Genomic DNA, 24,674 nt, shown 5'->3' on the forward strand with positions numbered 1-24,674 from the left:
GAAGGCTTCACATACACAAAAAAGAAACAACAAAATGGCAGAAGTAAGTCACTTCTTATTGGTAATTACAGTGAACGTAAATGACTATTATGGATTGAACTGTGTCCTCCCAAAATATGTGTTGTAAATCCTAATCTCTATGCCTGTGGTTATAATAACATTTGTGAATGGGTTGTCTTTGTTACGTTAATGATGCAGGATTACTATGAGAGTGTATCTCCAGTCAATCTCTTTTGAGATATAAGAGATTAAATGCAAGCTAGCAAGCACAGATGTGGGAAGAGAGAGGCCAAGCACATAAACATCACCAAGAAGCAGAAGCTCAGAAGAGAAAACGGCCCTCCTTCAGAGCTGACAGACAGAAAATCTTCCCCTAGAGCCAGCACCCTGAATTTGGACTTCTAGCCACCTAAATGTCAAGAAAATAAGCTTCTGTTTGTTAAAACCATTCACTTGTAGTAATATTGTTACAGGAACACTAGATGACTAAGACAGAATTTGGTACCGGGCATAGGGTTTGGCTCTAACAGATACCTAAAATGTGGAAGTGGTTTTGGACTTGTGTAATGGGTAGAAGCTGGAAGAGTTTTAAGGAATCTAATAGTAAACACCTAGATTGCCTTGAAGAGACTGTTGGTAGAATTATGGACGTCAAAGGAATTCTGGGGAGGGCTCGGAAGGAAGTGAGGAGGGCTACAAAAAAAATCTCTATCATTTCAGAGAATATATATGGCAGCAGCAACAGAATGTTGCTAGAAATGTGGATGCTGAATGTGCTTTTAATGAGGCTTTAAAAGAAAATGATGAACTTGTGGTTGGACAATGGAGGAAGGGTGATACTTTTCATGCAATGGCAAAGAACTTGTCTGAATTATGTTCAAATGTTTGGTGGAAGGTAGAATTTGTAAGTGATGAATTTGGATATCTGGATGAGATTTGTAAGCAAGAACTTAAAGGGGCCGTGTGGTTTCTCCTCACCGCTTATACTAAATGCAGGGGGAAAGAGATAGACTTAAAAATGAACTGTGCAAAATGAAAAGAACTTAAAAATTTGGAAAGTTTTACTGTATAAACTAAGGATGCCTGTCCTAGAATTGTTACCAAGGATGTGGCTACACAATCTGTTGTTAAAGAGATTAAGCCTGTGACTGATGGTTCTAACCAACTACTACAGGAGAAAACACATCAGCTTAGACTGAAGGGGACAGAGAAAGAACAAAAGAACACTGTCTGCCTCTTGGAATTCCACAGGCAGGAAATATGTCAAAGGAGTTACATCTGTTGTCCTCCAAGAAAAGAAAAGGACATTCCTGGAGCAGCTGAGAGACCAGCAGAACTGTTGGAAGGAGCACAGGAAGCAGAGGCTTCTCAGTTTCAAAGGGTGGGGCCATGGTCTCCTGCATCTCAAAGGGTGGGGCCGCAGCCTCCTATGTTTCAGAGTCAGATCTTTGGCAACTTGGTTCTGGAGGGGCTATCATTAAGGTGTGCCAGGGGGATGAGGCTGCTGCCCAATGCTGAGGAGGTGGGGCTGCCATGCCCAAAGGGCAGAAGAATGGGGCTTACTGGGGCCAAGGGGTTGGTGTTGCCACTCAGATGAACTAGGAGAATGGGGCGGGACTGTCCAAAGCCAAAGGAACAGAGCTGCCTTCCCAGCGGGCCTGGAAGGCAGAGCTGAAGCCCAGGGCCAAGTGCCTACACCCAGAATCCAGAGGGTGTGGCCAACACCCAGAGTCTAGAGGGCAGGACCATTGCCCAGATGGTCCCAAAGAACACAGGATTATTTTCAAGCCTTGAGAGCTAATGTAAATTGTTCTGCTGGGTTTTGGACTTGCTCGGTGTCCGTTATCCCTTCTTTCCCTACAATTTCTTCCATTTGTAATAGAAATGTCTACCTTGTACATGCTCTGCCATTATACTTTGTTTTTACTATTTATTTCTTATTGTGCTTTAGGTGAATGTTTACAGAGTAGTTTCTCATTAAACAATAATACACATACTGTTTTGTGACATTAGTTATCAATTCTGCAATGTGTCAACACTCTCCCCTTCTTATCCTCAGCTCTCCCATTTCCATTCATCCAGCTTTCCTGTCCCTTTCTCCTTCTTGTCTTTGCTTTTGGGCTGGTGTGCCCATTTAGTCTTATATTCGTGGTTGAACTTGTGTGTTATTTTTGTTTTATAGGCCTGTCTAATCTTTGGCTGAAGGGATAACTTCAGGAGCGACTTTAGTACTTAGTTAAAAGGTTGTCCAGGTGCCATACTCTCGGGGTTTCTCCAGTCTCTGTCAACCAGTAAGTCTCATCTTTTTTTTTTTATTTTAAATTTTGTTCTACATTTTTTTCCCACTCTGTCAGGGATCCTCTATTGTGATCCATGTCAGAGCATCAGTGGTGGTAGCTGGGCACCATCTAGTTGTGCTGGACTCAGTCTAGTGGAGGCTGTGGTAGCTGTTGTGCATTAGTCATACCATTGTGCTTTGGAAGAAGATAACTTGTAGTCTAGATTTCACAGGTTCACAGATGAAGAGGAATTTTGCCCCAGGATGGAATATGCCTAAAGTCTCATACTTGATTTGGATGATTCAGAAGATGAGATTTCGGAGTTGATTTAAGACTTTTGGGATGATGTGATGGGGTGAATGTGTTTTGCATGTGGCAAGGATGTGAATTTTGGGGGGACAAAGGGTAGAATGTTATGGATTGAATTGTGTCTCTCAAAAATACATGTTGTAAATCCTAATCTCTATGCTTGTGGTTATAATTCTATTTGTGAATGGGTTGTCTTTCTTATGTTAATGATGCAGGAATAGTGTAGGGTGTATTTTGTGCCAATATCTTTTGAGATATAAAAGAGATTAAATGCAAGCTATCAAGGAGATACGGGAAAGAGAGATGCCAAGCCACATGAAGACTGCCCAGGAGCAGAATCTCAGAAGAGGCAAGAACGTGAGCTGACAGACAGAAAGCCTTCCCCTAGAGTTGGTGCTCTGAATTTGGACTTCTAGCCTCCTAAACTGTGAGAAAATAAATTTCTGTTTGTTAAAGCCATTCACCTGCGGTATTTTTGTTACAGCAGCATTAGATAACTAAGGCATGGACTAAATGCAGAGAGTGGCAGCATGGATTAAAAAAAAAATCCCATGATCCAATATATGCTGTTTACAAGAGACACACTTTAGACACAAGAACACAAATAGGTTGTAAGTGAAAGGATTGAAAAAACTATTCCATGCAAACAATAACCAAAAGAGAGCTGAAGTGGCGATCTTAATATCAGACAAAGTAGACTTTAAGACAAAATCTGTTAGAAGAGATAAAAATGGACATTATACAGTGATAAAAGGGTTAATTCATCATGAAGATTTAACAATCATAAATACTTATGCACCCAACATTGAAGCACCTAAATATATAAAGCAAGGCTTCAAGCTGGTTTGTTCTGGTTCAAATCCCTGCTGAGAATTTGCATTTTCACCCCAGATGTACTGAATCAGAACTTAAACATTTTAACAAGATCCCCAGGTGATTCTTAAGTATAATAAATTTTGAGACCTATTGCTCTACTAGTGGTTCTTAAAATTGGTCCCTAACCAGCAGCATTAGCATTTCCTGGGAACTTGTTAAAAATGCAGATTATCAGCAGGGAAGTTTCTAAAAATGCAAATTCTCAGCAGGATTTCAAACTACACTGAACCATTTTCAAGCCCTCATATAAAGGAAACACTGATAAGACTTGAAGGGAGGAATAGATAGCACTACAGTGATAGTTGGAGACTTCAATATGCCACTTTTGATATTGGACAGAACACCTAGAAAGATCAACAAAGAAACAGACGATCGGAATGACACTATATATAGACATATATAGAACACTCTACTCAACAAAAGCACACAATATACATTCTACTCTAGTGCGTATGGATCATTCTCCAGGAGAGACCAAATGTTAGGTCACATTTAAGTCTTGGTAAATTTAAAAAGATAGAAATAATACAATATTTTCTCTGTCAATGGAATGAAACTAGAAATCAGTAACAAAAAAAAACTGGAAAATGAACATATGGCAATTGAACAACACACGATTAAACTACCAACTGGTCAAGGAAGAAAGAGAAACGGCAAATCTCTCAAAGTCAAATGAAAACGAAAGCACTATATACCAAAACGTATGGGATGCTCGGAAGGCAGTACTCAGAGGGAAACTTACAGCCATAAATGCCTACATGGAAATCTTATTTTTGACACAACTTCTTCTCATTGGGTAGGCTGATGGTTATGGGACTATGGGAAGGGATTCAGAAATAATGACTAGAAATAGAAGTTTGTGGCAAGGGAGAATTCCCAGTCAACCCGCCTTATCTAGGAAGGCTTCCTGCATGAGTCAGAGTTGACTTGAGAGTCATCCAGCATTACACAACAGAAGCAGGGAGGGCTTTTTTCAGGCTTGTGGGACGATGAGAGCAGGCTAATGCAGAGATTTAAAGCTCTCTGAAGTCTCTGATTTAGCATATGATCTAGGCATGGAATCTACTGGACAGCAATTAACAACAACTCCCTTTCCTCCCCACCAGGTCTCTGTCAGTTTGTCGTACTGTGGTGCCTTGCGTGTTGTTGTGATACTGGAAGCTTTGCCACCAATATTTCAAATACCAGCAGGGTTACCCTTGGTGGTCAGGTTTCAGCTACCTGGCCAACTGAATGGAAGACATTCATATTTGTGCCCATTCCAAAGAAAGGTGATCCAATAGAATGCAGAAATTATCAAAAAATATCATTAATATCACATCCAAGTAAAATTTTGCTGAAGATAATTGATTTAATGTTGTCTTTTTTTACATATTGATATCTCTGGTTCCCTATTTTCAATGTTTTAAGTTTGATGGACTTTCCACTTCCCTATCTGAATCAATATCTGGTTGTTCTGTCCTGTGTTCTAGTCTTGTGTTGTTATCTGATGTTATTATCTAACCGGAGGACTCCCTTTAGTGTTTCTTGTAATTTTGGTTTGGTTTTTGCAAATCCCCTAAACTTCTGTTTATCTGGAAATGCCCTAATTTCACCATCATATTTGAGAGACAGCTTTGCTGGATATATAATTCTTGCCTGGCAGTTGTTTTCCTTCAAGGCTTTATATATGTCATCCCTTTGCCTTCTTACCTCCATGGTTTCTGCTGAGTAGTCCGAGCTTATTCTAATTGACTCTCCTTTGTAGATGACTTTTCTTTTATCCCTAGCTGCTCTTAAAATTCTCTTTAGCTTCGGTTTTGGTAAGTTTGAATATAATATGTTTTGGTGACTTTTCTTTTGGGATCTACCTTATGTGGAGTTCGATGAGCATCTTAGGTAGATATCTTCTCATCTTTCATGGTATCAGGGAAGTTTTCTGTCAACAAATCTTCAACAATTTTCTCTGTATTTTCTGTTATCCCCCCTGTTCTGGTACTCCAATCACTCGTAGGTTATTTCTCTTGATAGTCCCACATATCTTAGAATTTCTTCATTCTTTTTAATTCTTTTATCTGATTTTTCCTCAAATAAGTTGGCATCAAGTGCTTTATCTTCAATGTCACTAATTCTAACTTCTACTGCCTCAGTTCTGCTCCTGTGACTTTCTATTGAGTTGTGTAATTCTGAACTTCATTGTTAATCTTCTGGATTTCTGATTGCTGTCTCTCTATGGATTCTTGCAGCCTATTAAGTTTGTCATTATGTTCTTGAATAAGTTAAGTTCCATTACTACTTTGTCTATATGTTCTTTGGAAGTTTCTACATTTTGTAGAATTTCCTTTCTCATTTCTAGAAGAGTTCTGTATATTAATCTTTGGTATTCTGCCTCCAGTAATTCCAAGAAATTCTCTTCCTCCAGAGAATTTATTATTTTGGGAGCTTGCTGAAGCCATCATGGACTGCCTCTTTATGTGATTTGATATTGACTGTTGTCTCTGAGCCATCAATAAATTATAATTTTATTTTATATTTGTTTACTGCGTCCTAGGTTCTTGTTTTCTTTTAATATGACCAAATGGGCTGCTTATGTGCACTAATTTGATTATTGGTGCCTTTGAAGCTCTAACGTCCTGTCACCAGGTAGTTAGTTCTGTAACTAAGTATGTGCACACGGAGTCCGTTAAATTTTGCTGTATGGTTTCAGCTCAGGTGTCCAGGCAGTCGGTCACCAAATGTGTGTTGCAGGCTCTTACCTATAGTCTTAGAGAGGTATGGGTGATTGGTGTAGGCACAGGTATCTGGCTGCAGTAGGGGGTCACGCGCTGAGCAAGGCAGGGGGCTGACGGATGCCCCTGAGTGTCTGAAAGAAAAGCGTGTCCCTCTTCCCTAGAGTGAGTAGGTAGGTGAGTTTTACAGCCTGACTATGAGCCCCCTACTCTGTTGGCTGTAAAGACTCGGGGCACTACTTATTCTTGGACCCCTGTAGCAGGTGACTAGGTGACGTAGGTGGAGTCACCAGTCCTCAAGCCCCTGTGCGGACCTGTAAAGGTGCCTGCTTAAAGGGCAGGGCTGTGTCACAGGTCACAAATCTGCCACTTCACAGGTGAAACAGTTGAAGTTAGACTTAGATGTTTACCCTGTTGTACTGTGGTAGTGAGGGCTAATGCTGTTGAGATGGGTCCCCACAAGTCTATACAGCAGTGTATATACACTCAAAGTCTGCAGACCCCTTATGCTTGTGCCTAGTAAAGGAGCTGTGCCGACCTTGAGTTCCTGGCTCAGGGGAGCCAGTAGCTTATTTGTTCCCTCTCCAAGGCCAGGAGAATGCGTCAGGGTGCCTTTTGGGATCTATTTCTGGCCCAGTGGACTGCCGGTGCAGAGTGGGGAGGGAGCAGGTAAAAGAGAGAGAGGTTTTTCCCAAATGGGCTTTTTTTTTTTTTTTAAATCCCTGTGAAAGGCCACATGCACGTACTTATCTTTAGCCACTTGGGAGCTGCTTTTCACTGGTTCAGAGTGTCCAACCAGAATCTCTGCTGCCGGATCTCTCTCAACTCTCAACGTGGAAACTGCCTCCCAAGCATGTGCGCGGAGCTGTTTACCAGCTTCGGCTTCGCTGTGCACCTGGAGCCCTTCAGGGCTGAAGAGCTGCAATCCTGCCACCACTAGTCTGACGCTGCTTGCTTCTTCCTAACCATCTCCCTCTCCCCCCGCCACTCAGGCCGGTTCCTCAACTTTGCCTTGTTCAGGGCTCCTAGATTTTCATATACAATCAAATCACTTGTTTTTCAAGGTCTTTGTTGTAAGAGGGATATAGGAAGCCATCTGACTACTCTGCCATCTTGGCCCTGCCTCTTTGCTGAAGATCACTGAAAAGTGGTTGCAGCAGTACATAGACATGGAACTGCCAGAAATTCAAGCTCGATTCAGAAGAGAACATGGAATGAGGGATGTCACTGCTGATGTCAGATGGATCTTTGCTGAAAGCCGAGAATACCAGAAAGATGTTTACCTGTGTTTTATTGACTATGCAAAGGCATTCGACTGTGTGGATTATAACAAATTATGGATAACATTTTGAAGAATGGGAATTCCAGCATACTTAATTGTGCTCATGCAGAACCTGTACATAGACAGAGCAAGGGGATATTGCATGGTTTAAAATCAAGAAAGGTGTGTATCAGGGTTGTATCCTTTCACCATACTTAATCTGTATACTGAGCAAATAATCTGCGAAGCTGGACTATATGAAGAAGAATGTGTCATCAGGATTGGAGGAAGACTCATTAACAACCTGCGACATGCAGATAACACAACCTTGCTTGCTGAAAGTGAAGAAGACTTGAAGCACTTACTAATGAAGATCAAATACCACAGCCTTCAGTATGGATTACAACTCAACATAAAGAAAACAAAAATCCACACAACTGGATCAATAAGTAACATCATCAGAAATGGAGAAAAGACTGAAGTTGTCAAGGATTTCATTTCACTTGGATCCACAATCAACACCCATGGAAGCAGCAGTCAGGAAATCAAATGATGTATTGCACTGGGCAAATCTGCTGTGTAAAACCTCTTTAAAGTGTTAAAAAGCAAAAATGTCACTTTGAGGACTAAGGTGTGCCTGACACAAGGCATGGTACTTTCAATCACCTCATATACACGTGTAAGCTAGACAAGAAACAAGGAAGAACAAAGAACTGATGCCTTTGAATTATGGTGTTAGCAAAGAATACTGAATACATCATGGACTGCCAGAAGAATGAACAATTCTGTCTGGGAAGAAATACAGCCAGAGTGCTCCTTAGAAGCAAGGATGGTGAGACTTCGGTCCCATGTACTTTGGACATGTTATCAGAAGGGATCAGTCCCTGCAGAAGGAGATCATGCTTGGTAAAGTAGAAAGTCAACGAAAAAGAGGAAGACCCTCAACAAGATGGACTGACACAGTGGCTGTATCAATGTGCTCAAGCATAACAACGATCATGATGATGGCGCAAGACTGGACAGTGTTTCGTTCTGTTGTACGTGGGTCACTGTGAGTCGGAACCAAGTTCACGGCATCTAACAACAACAACAACAACCCTTTCCTACACATGATATAGCTTATCACGGTACAAAATTTACCGTTGGGCTGAATGAAAGTGAATTTTGCTTCAATCGCTATTTCAGATTTCATTACAATCTTTATGAGAATTGAAAATAAAAACTGAAAACCAGTGCTGGAGAGAAAATGACGAAGTGAAGATTCTATTAACCAGAGCATCAAACCAAAAAGAAACAAACTAAACTCATTGCCATCCAATCAATTCCAACTCATAGTGACCCCATAGGACAGGGTAGAACTGCCCCATAGGACTTCCAAGGAGCGCCTGGTGGATTCCCACTTCTGACCTTTTGGTTAACAGCCGAACTCTTAACCGCTAGGCCACCAGGGTTTCCAATGAGTATATATATAAAAAAGAACCAAACCCACTGCCATCGAGTCGATTCCGACTATAGAGACCCTATAGGACAGAGTTGAACTGCCGCACAGGGTTTACCAGGGAACGCCTAGTGGATTCGAACTGCTGACCTTTTAGTTAGCAGCCATAGCTCTTAACTACTATACCAGTAGGGTTTCCTCCAATGAGTATAGGCAAGGTGAAATAGTAGCTAATGCTCATACACTGTCTACTGTGAACCAGGCATCATTCTATTAACTCATTTAGGTCTCAAATGCTGTGAGCTCACCCTCATTTTATAGATGAGGAAATCAAGGCACTGAGAGGTTGGTTAAATAACTTGCCTGAGGTCACGCAGCCCATAAATGGCAGAACTGAAATTTGAGCCGGACAGTCTGACTCTAGAATCCATTCTCTTATTCATGGTGCTGGATTCTATCTTTTTCTTTGGGGGGGAGGGAGGGGGAGAGGAAGAGTAGGAGAGCATAAATTCTGGAACTTCCTTAAGGCTTCTTCATACTGTTAACTTATGAACTCTGATGGCATTTTAATATGCTATACGAAGACAAATAATTAATCTCCTCCTCTACTTCATCCTATTGCTTATTCCTTTGGCTTTCCAAAGACAACCATAAGTATTAGTCATTTGCTCCGTGGATTCTTAGAGTTAAAAATGTAGTTGGACTCAGCTTATTCTTTTAAAACCTAACATATATTTGCTATTTTAAAAAATATTGTGTAATTAATTTACATTCATTGATCAGCCTCCTCAGTTACAAGTCTGCTTTGAAAAAAAAATTATGTTGAGGTTTTTAAGTTAAAGATACAAGATTAACAATTTGATTTTCAGCTTTGAAAAGTCTGTGGTTAACTGGTAATCTAAAGGTTAGCGGTTCCAACCCATCCAGTGGCACCAGCACCTTGGCAGAAAGGCCTGGCGATCTGCTTCCGGAAAGATTACAGCCAAGAAAACCCTATGGAGTTCTACTCTGTAACACAATTGGCTGGAAGGCAACCAACAACAAGATGTACTAGATTTGATGTCCTAATGCTCATTAACTTCCAGCGCCTTAGAGTGCGTTCAAGGATGACTAATACACTAATTTACTGCGAGAGGTCACGAGAGCTGTCATAATTGACAGCCTTCTTTTTAATCTCCTCACACGCCGGGGTATGTAAAACAGTGGGAAAACTATGTAACTTCCAAATCAGGGATGGATTTTGAAACGATTGGAAAGTCACTTTTCTGCGGGGCTCACGCGTTCTTACAGGTTCAAGCTATACACAAACTATACAAATGCAATAAAGACATCGAATTCTTCTACAAATGGTCACACCCACCCAAACTAACCGGAAAACAAAAGATCATCACTGGAATCAAAGAGCTGCTGTTATTCAAATAACGGTTGCGGAGTTTTTGAAAAGCTACAGCACACGAGCTCGAACCCTGGTCCGCATGTTTTGTAAACGTCCTCCACAAGGGCTCTCCCTCCAGCCCGGGCGCCTTCCTGGATGTCCCCTAACTCGGGAGGTTTCCCCAGCCTCTACACCTGAGGCTAGCTCAGAGGGAAGAGAGACCAGGAGCAGAGAGAGCGCGAAACGGTCAATTCCTCCTTAACTCCGGGCCCCCTCGCGGGCTTCACCCCTCCTCCCGGGGGCTGAGATTGGAGAGGAAGTGGGAAGGCTCGAAGCTGTTCCTCACACCAGCGCCCTCATGCCCCCACCCTTCTCCTCAGCTCTGGGGTTCGGCGCGCCGCACTCCCGCCCCTCGCCCCGGGGAAGGAGCGGGCGGCGCGGGAGGGCTCGCGGAGAAAGGCTCGGCGGCGCGGACCGTCCCAGCGCCACAACCGCAGCCTCTGCAGCAGAAACCGGCCGCCGCCCAGCCAGCCGCACGCCAGGCCCGAGAGCAGCCCCTGAGACCGTGGTGGCCGGATGTGCGGGCGCGTCACTTCCGGGCGGTGCAGCAGCGGCCGCTTGGAAGATGGCTGCGCCCTGTGGCTCCGAGCTGCCCGCCAACTCGCCGCTAAAAATCCCGAAGATGGAGGTGCTCTCCCCGGCCTCTCCCGGGGGCCTGAGTGACGGAAATCCCTCGCTGTCCGACCCGTCCACGCCTCGGGGTGCCTCCCCGCTCGGGCCGGGCAGTGCGGCGGGCTCGGGGGCAGCGGCGTCCGGGGGTCTCGGGCTGGGGCTGGGGGGCCGCAGCGCCGCCTCGTCCTCGGTCTCCTTCTCCCCTGGTGGCGGCGGTGGCGGGGCTGCGGCAGCCGCCGCCGCCGCCTGCCGGGGCATGTCGTGGACGCCCGCCGAGACGAACGCGCTCATCGCAGTGTGGGGCAACGAGCGGTTGGTGGAGGCGCGGTACCAGCAGCTGGAGGGAGCCGGCACGGTGTTCGGCAGCAAGGCCCCCGGGCCAGCCATGTACGAGCGCGTGTCCCGGGCCCTGGCCGAGCTGGGCTACGAGCGGACCCCATCCCAGTGCCGGGAGCGCATCAAGGTAACCGGCCGCCCGGCCTGGGGCAGCGAACCAGAGGCAGAGAGAAGGCGGGGAAGCGGGCCTCGGGGGCGGGGGCCGGGCTGAACGCAGGGCTCCCCTCCGGGGCCCGGGGGGCGATTCGCGTCTCCGCCTTTTTCTTCTCTCCTTGGGAAGGGGGCTTTTTTCCAGATGGCCGCCAGCCCGTAGGTTTCCTGAGTTTGAAGTTGGGCGTGCCTGCCGCCGCCCCTTTTTCTTGCCAGTTGACGGTGTTCCTGCGCTCTGAAGTTGGCACTTTCTCCTAGTGCTTTGTGCTGCAGCCCAGGTGCTCCTGGCGCCTCTCGACCCCACCGCCGGGGCCCCTCGCTTTGTTCCGGGCGGAGGGGCTCCCGGCAGAGGCTTACCGGCCTGGGGCGGGAGTGAGGAAGGGCAGAATAGAGGGGGATCGGTGAACCCCCAGTTTAGGAATTTTCAGTGAGTGACGGTGGCGCAGCCATACAGAAAGCGCCTTGCTTTTATGTCGTTCGCCCGGCTGCCAACTTAAGCTACGAAGGACGAGTAAGACTTGAGATGCTTTGGAGAATTGGAAAGACTTGATTGTAGCCAGATTGTGTTTTATTGTGGTGGAGTTCGTGGGCACAATGCAGGTTACCCTAGCTGAGAGAGTTGGTCTGTAATTTGTAGTGTCGACTTCTCCAGAGTTAGATTGGCTCGAGGCCCTGCTCTGTTTCCGACGAAGCTCCGTCATGAAAGCCGGTTTTTCTCTAGTTCCCGTAGTGTGCCGGGTGTGGTGACAAGCAGGGGTCTCAGTGTGCATCTTGCTCTCCTGGTGTGTCTGAATGTTTAAATGCGGAGGCTTAATTTGGGCAGCAGTCTGGCTATCGTTTTGCAGTTCCTACTGATTTGTAATGTAGGCATTCAAACGTGTATTATTGGCAGATGAGGCTTTGTATTTTAGTTAAGCTAGTTATCACAGGGTGTCTGCTAGTGTTCAGATTTTGGTAGATTCTTCTGGTTTTCCCTGAAATACTTCCTGTTCGTAGTACCTTTATACTTCCTTTCTGGTGGGGATGGCACTTTCTTCGGGAACTCCTTGCGGGTGAAAACTCGTAAGAAAAACCATAATCACACTAAAGGGGTTTTTCTCGCGTGTGTTATTTGCAGAGAGAGATTGCGCCAAAGTTTGCGAGGTCTTGGCTCCACTAGTGTTCATTTGGCGACATTGCTTAGAAAATATGGTCCAGAAACTAGGATATTTCAAACCTGCTATTGTTCAAGGAGCTCTGGTGGCACCGTGGTTAAAGCGTTCAGTTGCTAACTGAAAGGTCCGCGGTTGGAACCCACCAGCCCCTCCTAGGGAGAAAGATGTGGCAGTCTGCTTACATAAAGATTACAGCCTTGGAAACCCCACTGGAAAGTTCAACTCTACCCTGTAAGGTCGCTGTGATTCAGAATGGATCGGAAGGCAGAGGGAACTAGTGTTCAAGAAATTCAGCACCCGCTTCTCAATTACAAAATTAGTTTACTTATGTACCTTTGGGGCTTCTTAAGTTCCCTCCCCTCCTTTTTTTAACAAGGATGTCATTAAAGTCGTAGCTAATAGACAATAATAAAACCATTGTTCTCTGAATCTCATTGCTTTATCTATTCAAGGTTATTAAATTTTGGGAGAGTTTTTGCCCTGGCTGTTGAGCGTTTATCCATGAACTTGTCTTGAGTTTAGAGGTGTACCTTGGACGTTGTTTTAGCTTAACTGGTTTTTGTCCGTAGAAATATTTCCACCAAAGGGGAAAAGGGTGCTTACAAAATCTTACTGAACATAAAGCACTCCATAAAATTGCTTCTCAAACGACCAGGGAGTATGTCTTTGGCACTTATGAGAGGAATAACCTCAAACAAGGAAAGGAGGTTGAACATCTCTGAAGAATTTTACGAGGAGGATCAGTTTACCTGTCTGCACATAGATAAGGCCAAGTTGACCTCAAGCTCTTAGAATATGTTGAGAATATGCAACCATATCTGACCGGGAAACTACTACGGCCAGTAGCGGTTAACAAGCAGGGCAGATAACATTTATTTAAAAAAAGAGACTCTGCTCCGTAAGTGACTTCAATCAAGGAATCCAGATTCACCATTAATGACGTTGGTCTTTCCTTGCTGGAATTATAAGCTTCACAAGGACAGGTTCAGATCTTTCTTACTCACTACTGTATATCCAGTGCCTACATATACATGTTTATTAAATTCACCAAATAAAGCTAGAAAGAGAATTTTGGAAAGCATTAAAGTCTAGAGCAGTTTGAAAAATACTGCATTAAAAACTAAGCTTTGTCCCTTTAGAAGACTTAGTATGAATGTAATCTTAAGCACAGAAGCAAATGTGGCCACTGAAATCATAGCCTTACACAATTACGAGGCGGACGTCCATGTAATCCAGATTATGTTTATGCAAATAGAAAACACAGTCCTAAAGTTCTCAGAGAATCTCAAACCCCTGAAAACAAATTCTTAGATCCCAGTTTTTAAAATGCCTGTTTAGAACAAGTAATTCAGAAATCTCTTTCACTTCAGTGTGTTGATGAGAACTACAGAAGAGAAATTTAGTAATCCTTTTTGCTTTAAATTTTACAAAATAGAAAGAAAATAGGGCTGAAAAATGTGGAAAGTGAGGAGCTCCGGGTACAGATGAATGTCGCTCACTCACATGTGAACTGACTGTCAGACGCTACCAGAGAAGGAACACATGTGAGTTCATTACATTTCTGGTCCAATATGTTTGAAGTACCTATGAAAAATTTAATTATGAAAACTCAGGAAAGGATTTCTTCTACATCTGAAAGGGGGAAAGAGATAGTTGTTAACTTTAGTGTTTCTTGAAAACCGTCCCATAATGAGATGGTCTCAACGTGTTGATGTCACAGCCTTCATCTCGTGGTTAAATCTGCAGGATAGGCTGAGGCATTCCACAGCTGAGTTCTGCCCCAGCCCCTTCCCTGACACCGTCCTGAATAACTGCTTTCTCTGGCCTGCATCTCAGTCCCCTTTTTAAAATTGTAAATACTGTCAGTGAATTAATAACTCTTGGGTTTTGTTAAGTCCTATTTTCTAATACTACCCAAATGAATACGTGTGTTTCTAAGCTGGCAAGATTTTAATTTACGGCCAGTCAGATAAACGTTTGTGTATTGCTGCGGAGTTTCATTGTGATGTCTGAGATGTGGTGTTAGTATTTGTTCAATCCCTTGATAAAATCGCAGTGTTTGAGACTGCCTTGCTACACAGACTGTTGTTTGTTTCTGACATTTTGTTGCTTTTTTGTTTGCCTGCCAGAAGAAAATTTGAATGCTAACAATTCCAGCATAATTTTGAAGTCAGATGAACAAATCTAGGTGGTTTCTGTCTAGTAATTGCATTATTTCCCTCCTTTTCTTTGGGGCTTTTCTTCATATCTTTATTCGCCAAGTATTTGGCGTGCTCACTATGCGCAGGGCTGTCTGCTAGGTGTTAGGATGAATAAAAGAATAGTTCCTGTAGTCTGAGAGTTTACAGTTCAGTTGAAGAGTTTGTATGCACACATCAGAGTTAAAAAGCTGTACAAGACAACACAAGGGATGACATGCAAAGCAGTTCTTGATTAAGTGTCAGAGGAATAAAACAGACAGGAAGTGTGATGACTTCAAAGGAGGGCGAGATCTCATCACGGTCCATGCTTAGTAGCGGTACTTAGCTTTGAAAGATCTAACTAGACTTGGAATTCATGAAAGCTTTCACTCTGAGCCAGATGCTGTATTCACACTTCAGTCAGTTAATCTGATGCACTGCAAAACTCATTCTCAAGTCCCATATTTTTGGGTGTGCTCCAAAAATTTGCCTTTTGAGAGTTGTTGGCTTTATGTCTTTGAAACAGATGTGCACTTGTAACTCTGCCTCAAGACAAAATGCAAGGTGATTGTGTGACCTAAAAACTTGCTTCTGCTGCATCAGTGCTGGCTGCTCATCAGACAAATATAAAGGTGGTAGGAAGTCTTCTGCCTAGCAAACAAAATGGTTCATTTTTAGGGATATTGTTTAGATTTAGTCATCAGTAGTTGTCATAAGCTTTTGAACAGATTTTGGACTTTAGCAAACAAATCACAGCACAGTATACTTGGTCTTTCATTTTCGCTATCAAGCCTTGCCTTTATTTGTTTGTAAGAGCCAACAGGGCGAAGATAACTTGGAACCCAAAGAGAACCTTGTTCCTGTACAAGCATCTTAACAGAATCTGCCTGTCTCTGAGGACTTTCCTCTGGTGTTGGCAAACAGGACTTTCTCTCTGCATTATCATGGAAAGACTTCCAAGAAATGTGGTCTGCCACTCCAATAGTTTGTAAGAAAGATTTAGTCAGATTTGTTTCCTTCCATGTTCTGCATATTCAGCTTCTTTTGTGCCCTTGCCCTGTTACTTGAAAGCTTATGCATTCCAGTTTGCTTGTCTACCTGGGAGTCTCACAGAGGCATGAGTATATTAACAGAATAGACCATCTTAGACCACGGACCATACACTTACTTTTAGGCTTTCCATTTTGGAAGTAAGGGATCTAAGACGTACACATAAAATGGAATTAACAGGCCTCTGAGTTAATTTCCTGGTAGTTCAGGAACTCTAGAGAAGAGTGAAGTTAAATACCATTTAGAGAATATATAAAAGGAAAACAGTAACTTAGAAAGCACATACAGATAGTCTCCAACTTACGACGGGGTTCCGTTCTGATGAATATGTTGTGAGTCAGTTTTGACATAAGTTGAATGCCTCATTTTTTTTTTTTTTTTAGTTTTCATTATTTTTGCCTTTTATTATCAGTATCTTTATAAATCATAACATTGAACATCTGCAGATGAACATCTGAGAATGATAACATTAGCAAATTACACGCCGCAACACTGTATGTAGTACATGTTACTAAGGATAAGATGTGCCCCCCTCAAAAAACCAGCCAGGTGTAAGGGAGGTGTGTCATAACTCGAATACGTCGTAAGTGGGGTATACCTGTAGTACGGACCAGTGCTGTTCAATAAACTCGGCTCTAATGGAAATAAATGTTCTGTATTTATCCCTGTTCACCATGGTAACCACTAGTCACACATAGCTATTGAGCCCTTGAAATATGGTTAGTATGCCTGCGGAACTGAATTTTTAATGTTGTTTAATTTAATTTTAAATTATAAATAACTGCATGTGTCTAGTGGCTGCCCTATTGGACAGTATAGGTAAAAAGATATGTTCAGAGTATTGAAACCAGTTGCCGTCGAGTTGATTCCAACTCGTGGTGACCCCATGTGTGTCAGAGCAGAACTGCGCTCCATAGGGTTTTCAGTGACTGGTTTTTCAGAAGTAGATTGTCAGGCCTTTCTTCTGAGGCTCCTCTGGGTAGTCTCAAGTTTCCAACCTTTTAGTTAACAGCTGAGCGTATTAACCACTTGTACCACCCAAGGACAAGGTAGTGTTTATTTTATAGAAGGATTCCCCTGGTCGTAGGCTTAAACCTTAGGGGGATCTCAAAGTTCCTCCTTCTTATCCTGCCTGTCATTTTACCTCTGAGTAGGACGAACCCTGATAGACGTCAACAGAAACGATCCACCGTTCTGGGAGGAAGAGCTTTTAGTGCAACAAGTAGAAGCATCCTAACCTGAACTGGACGGGACAAACAGTGTCATGTTCTCGGTTTTCTAGAACAGCACGGTGCCCTAGAGCTTTGTGATAATGGAAGTGTTCCAGAATATCTGCTCTGTCCAACACGGGAGCCACTAGCCCTTAAGGCCACCACGTGCCTGTCGGTTTGTCCTGCTGTGGCAGCTCGTGTGGTGCTGCGATGTTGGAAGCCGTGCCCCCAGAACTTCAAACACCAACAGGGTCACCCATGGTGGGCAGGTTTCAGCGGAGCTTCCAGACTCACACAGACTCGGAAAAAGGACCTGGCGGTCTACGTCTGAAAAAAATGGCCAGTGAAAAACCTCGTGAATCGCAGTGGAACTTTGTCTGATACCGTGCTGGAAGGATGAGCCCCTCAGGTTGGAAGGCACTCCAAAGACGACTGGGGAGAGCTGCCTCCTCAAAGTACAGTCAGCGTTAATGACATGGACGGAGTCAAGCTTTCGGGACCTTAATTTGCTGATGTGGCACGACTCAAAATGAGAAGAAACAGCTGCAGACATCTATTAGTAATTGGAACGTGGAATGTATGAAGTATGAATCTAGGAAAGAGGGCCGGACAGTGTTTCGTTCTGTTGTACGTCGGGGTCGCTATGAGTCGGAAGTGACTCAGAGGCACCTAACAACAGCAAGCCGTGAAATGGCTATTGAGCATTTGAGATGTGACTAGTGTGACTATGAAACTGAATTTTTAGTTTTATTTAATCAGGAGAAAGACCTTGTGATCTCCCATAAAGATTACAGCCTAGAAAATCCTATGGGGCAACTGTACTCTGTCCCATGGGGTCGCTGTGGGTTGCAGTCTGCTCAGTGGCACCTAACAACAACAGGTGTTCACATGTGTAGTGTGTCGTGTTGGCCAGAGCAGCTTTGGAATAGAAGTGTTCAAGTTTTTTGCTTGCATATCTTCAAAAGAGTTTTGTAATCAGTGTACCCTCTCAAACATTTTTAAGCTGACATTGAGATTTTTTCATCATATGTTTGAAAGTTTATAGAATTTAATAGGATGCAGAAAATATTTGATCTAGTATCAGATGACTGGGATGGGGATTGGCTGTAACATTTATTATCTACTCTGAATCAGTAGTATCAACACGAAATTCTTATCTGTAGGTTTTATCAAATATATGTTGAAAAATTTGGCAGTCAGGTAATATTCTAGTTACATTTAAAAGAAATAATATCATTAACCTATAGTACTTTGGGAAGGAGCCCAGGTGGTGCAGTGGTTAAAGCGCTTGGCTGCTAATCAAAAGGTCAGTGGTTTGAACACACCAGCCATTCTGTGGGAGAGAGATGTGGCAGTCCACTTCCGTAAAGATTTATAGCCTTGGAAACCCCGTGGGGCAGTTCTGCTTTGCTCTGCCGGGTCACTATGAGTCGGATCGACTCGATGGCAGTGGGTTTGGTTTTTTGGTTTTATAGTAGTTGGATTATTCTAAATTCAGGTACCAAGTTTTACCCCTTAAAAAATAAGATTAGGAATGACAATAATCTGTAAGGTTTTAAGGTTCCTTGATCAGTCATTAAAGGAGGTGCTCCCCAAACCAGTACTATATCCAGTTCTTTTGTTTGGCTCCCTGAAGGTGTTTACATACACTCTAGAGCAGTGTGTGATAGTGAGGTCTGTGATGGGTGACATGCCTTTTTTTGGTAAGGGGTGGGATAGAACTGCTGTGAACAAGGGAAATTTTAAGAAGACTGTATAGAAATTGAAGACCTGGAAGGTGATCCCCTTAAACCTGTTGATGCATGCAGCTCTGGGAAAGACTTCTCTAAGTCTTCACATGGACATAGGCGTGTGGATACCTCAGTTGAAGATCACTGCTTTAAAACTCTTGAGTTTTGATATCCTTCTTGGCTGATGTAGTGGGACTGGGTGGTTGAATACCACTGCCCTTAGAAAGCTAGGAGGGAAACTGGGAAGGATTACAGGGGAAGGCTAAGGTCCAGATATCTGGGGAGGGGTGTGGAGATTTCTCCATTCCCTTCCATCAGACTCAACTGACAGAATTCTTATAGGGTTCCTTTAAATACAAAGGTCTGAAGTAAGAACTCTATTTTTTCATTTATTTACCAACAAATATTTGGGTGCCCTCAGTGCCAGGTACTGTGGTAGGCCCTGAAAGTGTTTTTATCCAAGAATCCAAAACTGGAAGCATCCAGATAATGAAATTGTTTCAAAAAATTGATAAATGATCAGACATCTAAAAATTCATGCCTTTCAATTGAGGAATGATTTGCCATAGTATATGAAATGTTGTGAAGGTGTGACTTAGGAGTTCGTTGGTGGTGGTAAGCAGACCTGTGTAACGGGGGAGCTGATAGTTTTGGGTTGACACTGTAGTGGATACACCAGTTCTTGGTCATCTGCATGTTTTGATGAGTAACAACTTCCTTATAGCTTTGAATTACAATTGTGCAAATACTCATTAAATATCTCATTCCTTAATTTATATACTGGAAAGAAAAACTAAAGCAATTCATCTTTTTTTTTTTAACCACAACCCACAGTAAAAAAATGTATTTTACCCTGGGACCTAGTGTTCACATAACATAGAATATATGTATAACTGAGTCCCTTGGTGGTACAAACAGTTAAACCGTTCAACTGCTACCCAAAAAGTTGGAAGTTTAAGTCCATCCAGAGGCACCTCAGAAGAAAGGCCTGGTGATCTACTTCTGAAAAATCAGCTGTCGAAAACCCTGCGGAGCACAGTTCCATGAGTCGAAATCGGCTCGACAGCAACTGGTTTCGTTTTCACAATAATAGAAACCAACACTTATGTAGCATTTACTGTGTGCCATGCATAGTCTAAGCACGTTACAGATACTCACTCATTGACTGTGTGCCATGCATAGTCTAAGTACATTACAGATACCAACTCATTTAATCGACGTAACTACACTGAACTGTGTGTGATATATTCTGCTATGTTCTGTTTAATTTTTTTCTAAAATGCTGGTCACAGCCCACTAAAATTGGTTTCCCAACCCACTAATGGGCCATAACTCACAGAGAAAAGAGGATTAGAAGATACTGAGGTGAGATCAAGTCTTTCGCAATCGTTGTGCTCTTTTAGAGTTAAAATAGGGAAACTCTAATACGTGTCATTAATATGGAACAGGTCAGGCCCCAGGTATTGTGGTGAAATGTTTTGTGCTGTGTAGTCCCAGAGCGCTGGAGCCTTGGGTTTGAGGGTGCAGGGTAGGGGAGGTAGGGAGTGGTAAGAAATGAGACTGGAGACAAGGACAAGAGGTCAGATGATGTGCTAAGCAGTTTGGACTTCATCCTGATCATCAAAGGATTTTAAGGAGGGGTGTGACATGGTTAGCCTTATTTTCACAGCAGTCCCTGGCTGCAGTGTGCACAGAGGATTCCCGGGCACTGGTGGAAGCACCACGCATTTAGAGGCTTTTTCCAGTAAATCTAGACGAGAGATGAAAGAAAGTAGTGGCAACAAAGATGGAGAGAAGTGAAGACATTTCAGAGCCATCAGAATCAGTGGAGGGGTTTGAAGAATCCAAAAATTTTAACTTACAGGATTTCTTAGACCTTAACCTGTGACAAAGCTCACTATCTACTTCTCTGCGGAATTACACAGCGGATTCTTTGCTGTAGTCATGGAAGATCACAAAACATCATGAGATCCGCTGAAACACTGTGCCAGGAGAGTCTTGTCTGTATTGCCTCTAGGATATACTCTACACAGACTCGTAGGTTCTGATCTGCTCCCTCGTCTTCAAAAGTGATTATCCTGCCTTCTTTTTTCTCTGTTTTTCTGAACGTTATCTTTTTTCATCAGAGGGTAAGAACTAAAATTCACATCCAAGGTGTCAAATGTTGATTGTCAGATAGCCACGCTGATGTGTGCTCACGTCACCAGGTTGAGGTGGAAGCAGCCCTCTCACCCCCCATGGAAGGTTATATTTGTGTAATGTTTAGAAAATAGAGTAAAATGGGGCGGGGGGATCTTCCTGAGTTTCCAAAGCAGCAGACCAATACCATAGAGAGCTTTAGATTTAAAAAATTGATGGTCCAGACTCAGTGATGAGTATTCATTGTTGTTGTGTGCCGTCAAGTCGGCTCTGACTCACGGCGATCGGATGTATAACAGAGCCGGACCTTGCTGAGTCCTGGGCTGTCTTCATGATCACGTTTGAGTCCATTGTGCGGCTGTTACTGAGGGTTTCGTTCTTGCCGACCCTCTGCTTTACCGGATGTCCTTTTCTAGCCGTTGGTCCTTCCTGATGACGTGGCCAGAGTAAGCAAGCTGAAGGATTGATTAGGTACTCTTTAACTTTATTTCTGGCGTGGTCCTGCGGTGTGTTCCCCTGCCTGCCATTTACTATCGCAGAAACTTCGTTTAGCGTTCAAAATGAACGGTTAGTGAATCTGTGCCTCATATGCATGTATCACAAAATTTTTGGAGTTTGTAATCCATGGTGAGTCTCCCCCCGCCACCATTGTTCTGAATAACCGAAAGATGTCTGCATATTGGAAAAAGACATGTATTAAAATCTGTACAGTTCTTACCTATTGGTAGTTGAGAGTCCTGGAGAGCCAATGGGAATTTTTTTCTTGGCACTAATCAAGTGAACGTCATCTTGTCACTTAGGATATGTTGTTACTACTTAGTGACATACAAACTTGTATTTATTCTCAGGCATTTTAGGAGTAACAGCCATCACTTTATTTTTATATATGTGTTCTTAACTGTATTCATAAATTACATATTCTGAGCTACCAGATAATACTTCATGCAATATAAAGTGATACAGTAGAGTGGAAACTGTTCACTTAGAAATGTTTTCTAGGTACATTTTCTCAGCCTATGTAAGACTGCTTTGTTGTAATTGCCTGAATTTTTTAAACTTGCAATAACTGTCTTCTCCACTGTCTGTCTTCAGATAACTTCATTTATCCAAATAAGCCAGTTATGTTTGTAATTGATATTAATAAACCCAGAATAAAATTCTTATCTACCAAAACTGGTTTTATTATTTTTTAAAACATCTGAAAATAATTTTCTCTAAATGCAAAGAGCTGGTTTATGATTTAGAAAGAAGAATATGTTAGGTCAAAAAGTACTTTGACCTTATATTTGATCTCTCAACTGCCTGTATACGCTTGTATACACTCCTAAGGAATTTCTGTTCATTCATTCAACAGGAATTGATTGAGCACCTTCTACGTGCCAGGCAGCGATTCATGTGCTGGGAATACATCTGTGAGCAAACTGACAAAAATCCCTGCCTTCAAAGAACTGTATTCTGGTACAAAATATAGTATTTAAAATACGTAATTCAAAACAGAATCAACACAATCAGAAAAAAAAAGCCTCAAGTAAGATATTCCTTGGTATCCTGGTTACTGACCTGAGAAAGTTTGAGCTCTACATTTCATTATCCATAATAGAAATTCATTTGTTGATCACGAAGCTGTTTGTCTTTGCTTTGTTAAGAATGATTTACATGATTTTAGATGATCGCTTTTTTTATATATCCGGTTGTCACTTGAGGTTTGCACCACCTTGCAGCAGAGTACACTCTTAGCATCCATTAAGTCCTTAGGTCACAAGCATCTGTTATTGAACCAGGCATTGTACTTTGCTGTACAATGAAAATCTCGAGCAAAACGAGGTCATGTCCCTTCCCTCATAAAGCTTTCTATCTTGTGCAAATTAGGAAACATGGTTAATAGTTGGGCTTTGGGAGATCAGAGTTGTGCCAGTTTTAGAACAGTATAAAATAATATTTTTTCTTCATGTAAGCTATAGAACCGTGTTACAAAATTAAGAGGAAAAAGGGAAAATTTTTAACTTCTTCACCATAGCATGACCACATAATCCATAAAATATTTTGTCATTTTTCAAGAAGTGGTAGGAAATCTGATTTTAATTTCAGTAAATTTCCATGCATGGAAAAGGAAGGAAAAGTCTACATGCTTGTTGTTGCATCCAACAGTAAGAAAATACATGGGTCGTTCATACTCCATGTTTCATTCTGGGTTTCTCCTGCCTCCTGCTTTTTGGAAACAGGTTGCCCAGTGAGCGAGGCCTCATTCTCACTCTGGATGAGGGGTTAGGATTCCTCCCTTCTCCCTTTGGTTTCTCTGGCAGTGTGTTAGTCACCAAATTCTTGCCAAGACTATAAACCTTTGAAAATGGTTAAATGATTGGCTTTTATCTATAAAAGAGGAACTGTGAGCAAAAAGTTGAAGACACCATGATGATATAGCCAGATGTTTCTGAAACTTGAATAATATGTGGTCAAAAACATGATTACATAGCAGTGTTGCTCAATATGTATAAACCCAAAGCTAGGTATAAACTCTATACTTACAGGTCTCACATGTTAACAAAAACATCTTCATAAAACTAAAAATCAAATTAGCATTTCTTTACTATGTTGGATGATACTGTTTGGCTCAAAAGTATTTGCTTTTCCCAACATGACTGTGATACTGACTGCTATAGTGCGGCTTCCTTTGAATTTGTTATTCCTGCATGTTCTTCCTGTCGTCTGTGTTGTGGTAATGCTGTGTTGCTACTGCTTGTCTCTACTTGAACTAACCTGTTTTCATAAGACACTTGATCTCCATGTGGGGTCACTGTATCATTTATGTGAGAATGATAGCTAACATCTACTAGAGGGCAGCCGTGCTTAGTGCTAGAATTCCTGCCTTCCGTGCGGGGAATGTGGGGTTGGGTCCCACCAGTGCACCTCAGGCACAGCCACCACCTGTCAGTGGAGGTTTGTGTATGCTGGGATGCTGAACAGGTTTTAGCGGAGCTTCCAGACTAAGACAAACTAAGAAGAGAGACTGGGCAATCTGCTTTTGCAAATCAGCCGGTGGAAGCCCTGTGGCTCACGGTGGTCCAGTCCCATTGTGCATGGGGTCGACTTGATGGCAGCTAGAACCAACACCATTTACCAAGTGCGGGCTGTTAGGTGGACACTGTTTTAAATGTTCTACTTGTATTTTCTCACTTTCCCAATAAATCTAGGATGGAGGTGCCATTATTACCCCACTTTACAGATGTGGGAATTGAGGCACAGAGAGATCAGTTTGTTTAATGCCACAAAGCCAGCAGGTGGTGAGGCTAGACTGAGTAGTCTGACTTCAGAACCCATGCTCTTAACCACTTGGCTATATTGTGTTGTAGGGGAGAAACATCACAAAGTTAAATAAAGCAAAAAGAAAGTTTTATTCCGCATATATTCAAAACAGCAAAAGTGGGAAAACGGACAAGCATGCTGCCAGAGCCATGTCTGTCCAAGTCCAAAGAATATTACAGAACAGACAAAAGTGGGAAAACAGACAAGCATGCTGCCACAGCCATGTCTGCCCAAGTCCAAAGAATATTACAGAATAGGCAAGAGTGGGAAAACGGACGAGCATGCTGCCACAGCCATGTCTGCCCGAGTCCAAGGAGCATTACAGAATAGGCAAGAGTGGGAAAAGGGACAAGCGTGCTGCCACAGCCATGTCTGCCCAAGTCCAAGGAACATTACAGAATAGGCAAGAGTGGGAAAACGGACAAGCATGCTGCCACAGCCATGTCTGCCCAAGTCCAAGGAACATTACAGAACAGACAAAAGTGGGAAAACGGACAAGCATG

General features: G+C 42.8%; 1 protein-coding gene across 3 annotated transcripts in view; it reads left to right on the forward strand.

The window, feature by feature from the left end:
• The first annotated feature begins 10,800 nt into the window (after positions 1 to 10,800).
• Positions 10,801 to 24,674, forward strand: part of MSANTD2 (Myb/SANT DNA binding domain containing 2) — a 31,585-nt gene continuing 17,711 nt past the window's right edge. For 2 of the 3 annotated variants that reach the window (XM_004379363.3, XM_023734092.1), the window contains exon 1: positions 10,823 to 11,381. In XM_004379363.3, the coding sequence (XP_004379420.1) occupies positions 10,872 to 11,381 (510 nt within the window). In that variant the 5' untranslated portion in view covers positions 10,823 to 10,871. Of the gene's footprint in view, positions 11,382 to 24,674 lie in introns of all 3 variants that reach the window. The other variant, XM_004379362.3, reaches the window with a different exon arrangement.

The sequence above is a fragment of the Trichechus manatus genome, unplaced genomic scaffold (assembly GCF_000243295.1).
Source record: "Trichechus manatus latirostris isolate Lorelei unplaced genomic scaffold, TriManLat1.0 scaffold00064, whole genome shotgun sequence".
NCBI lineage: Eukaryota > Metazoa > Chordata > Mammalia > Sirenia > Trichechidae > Trichechus > Trichechus manatus.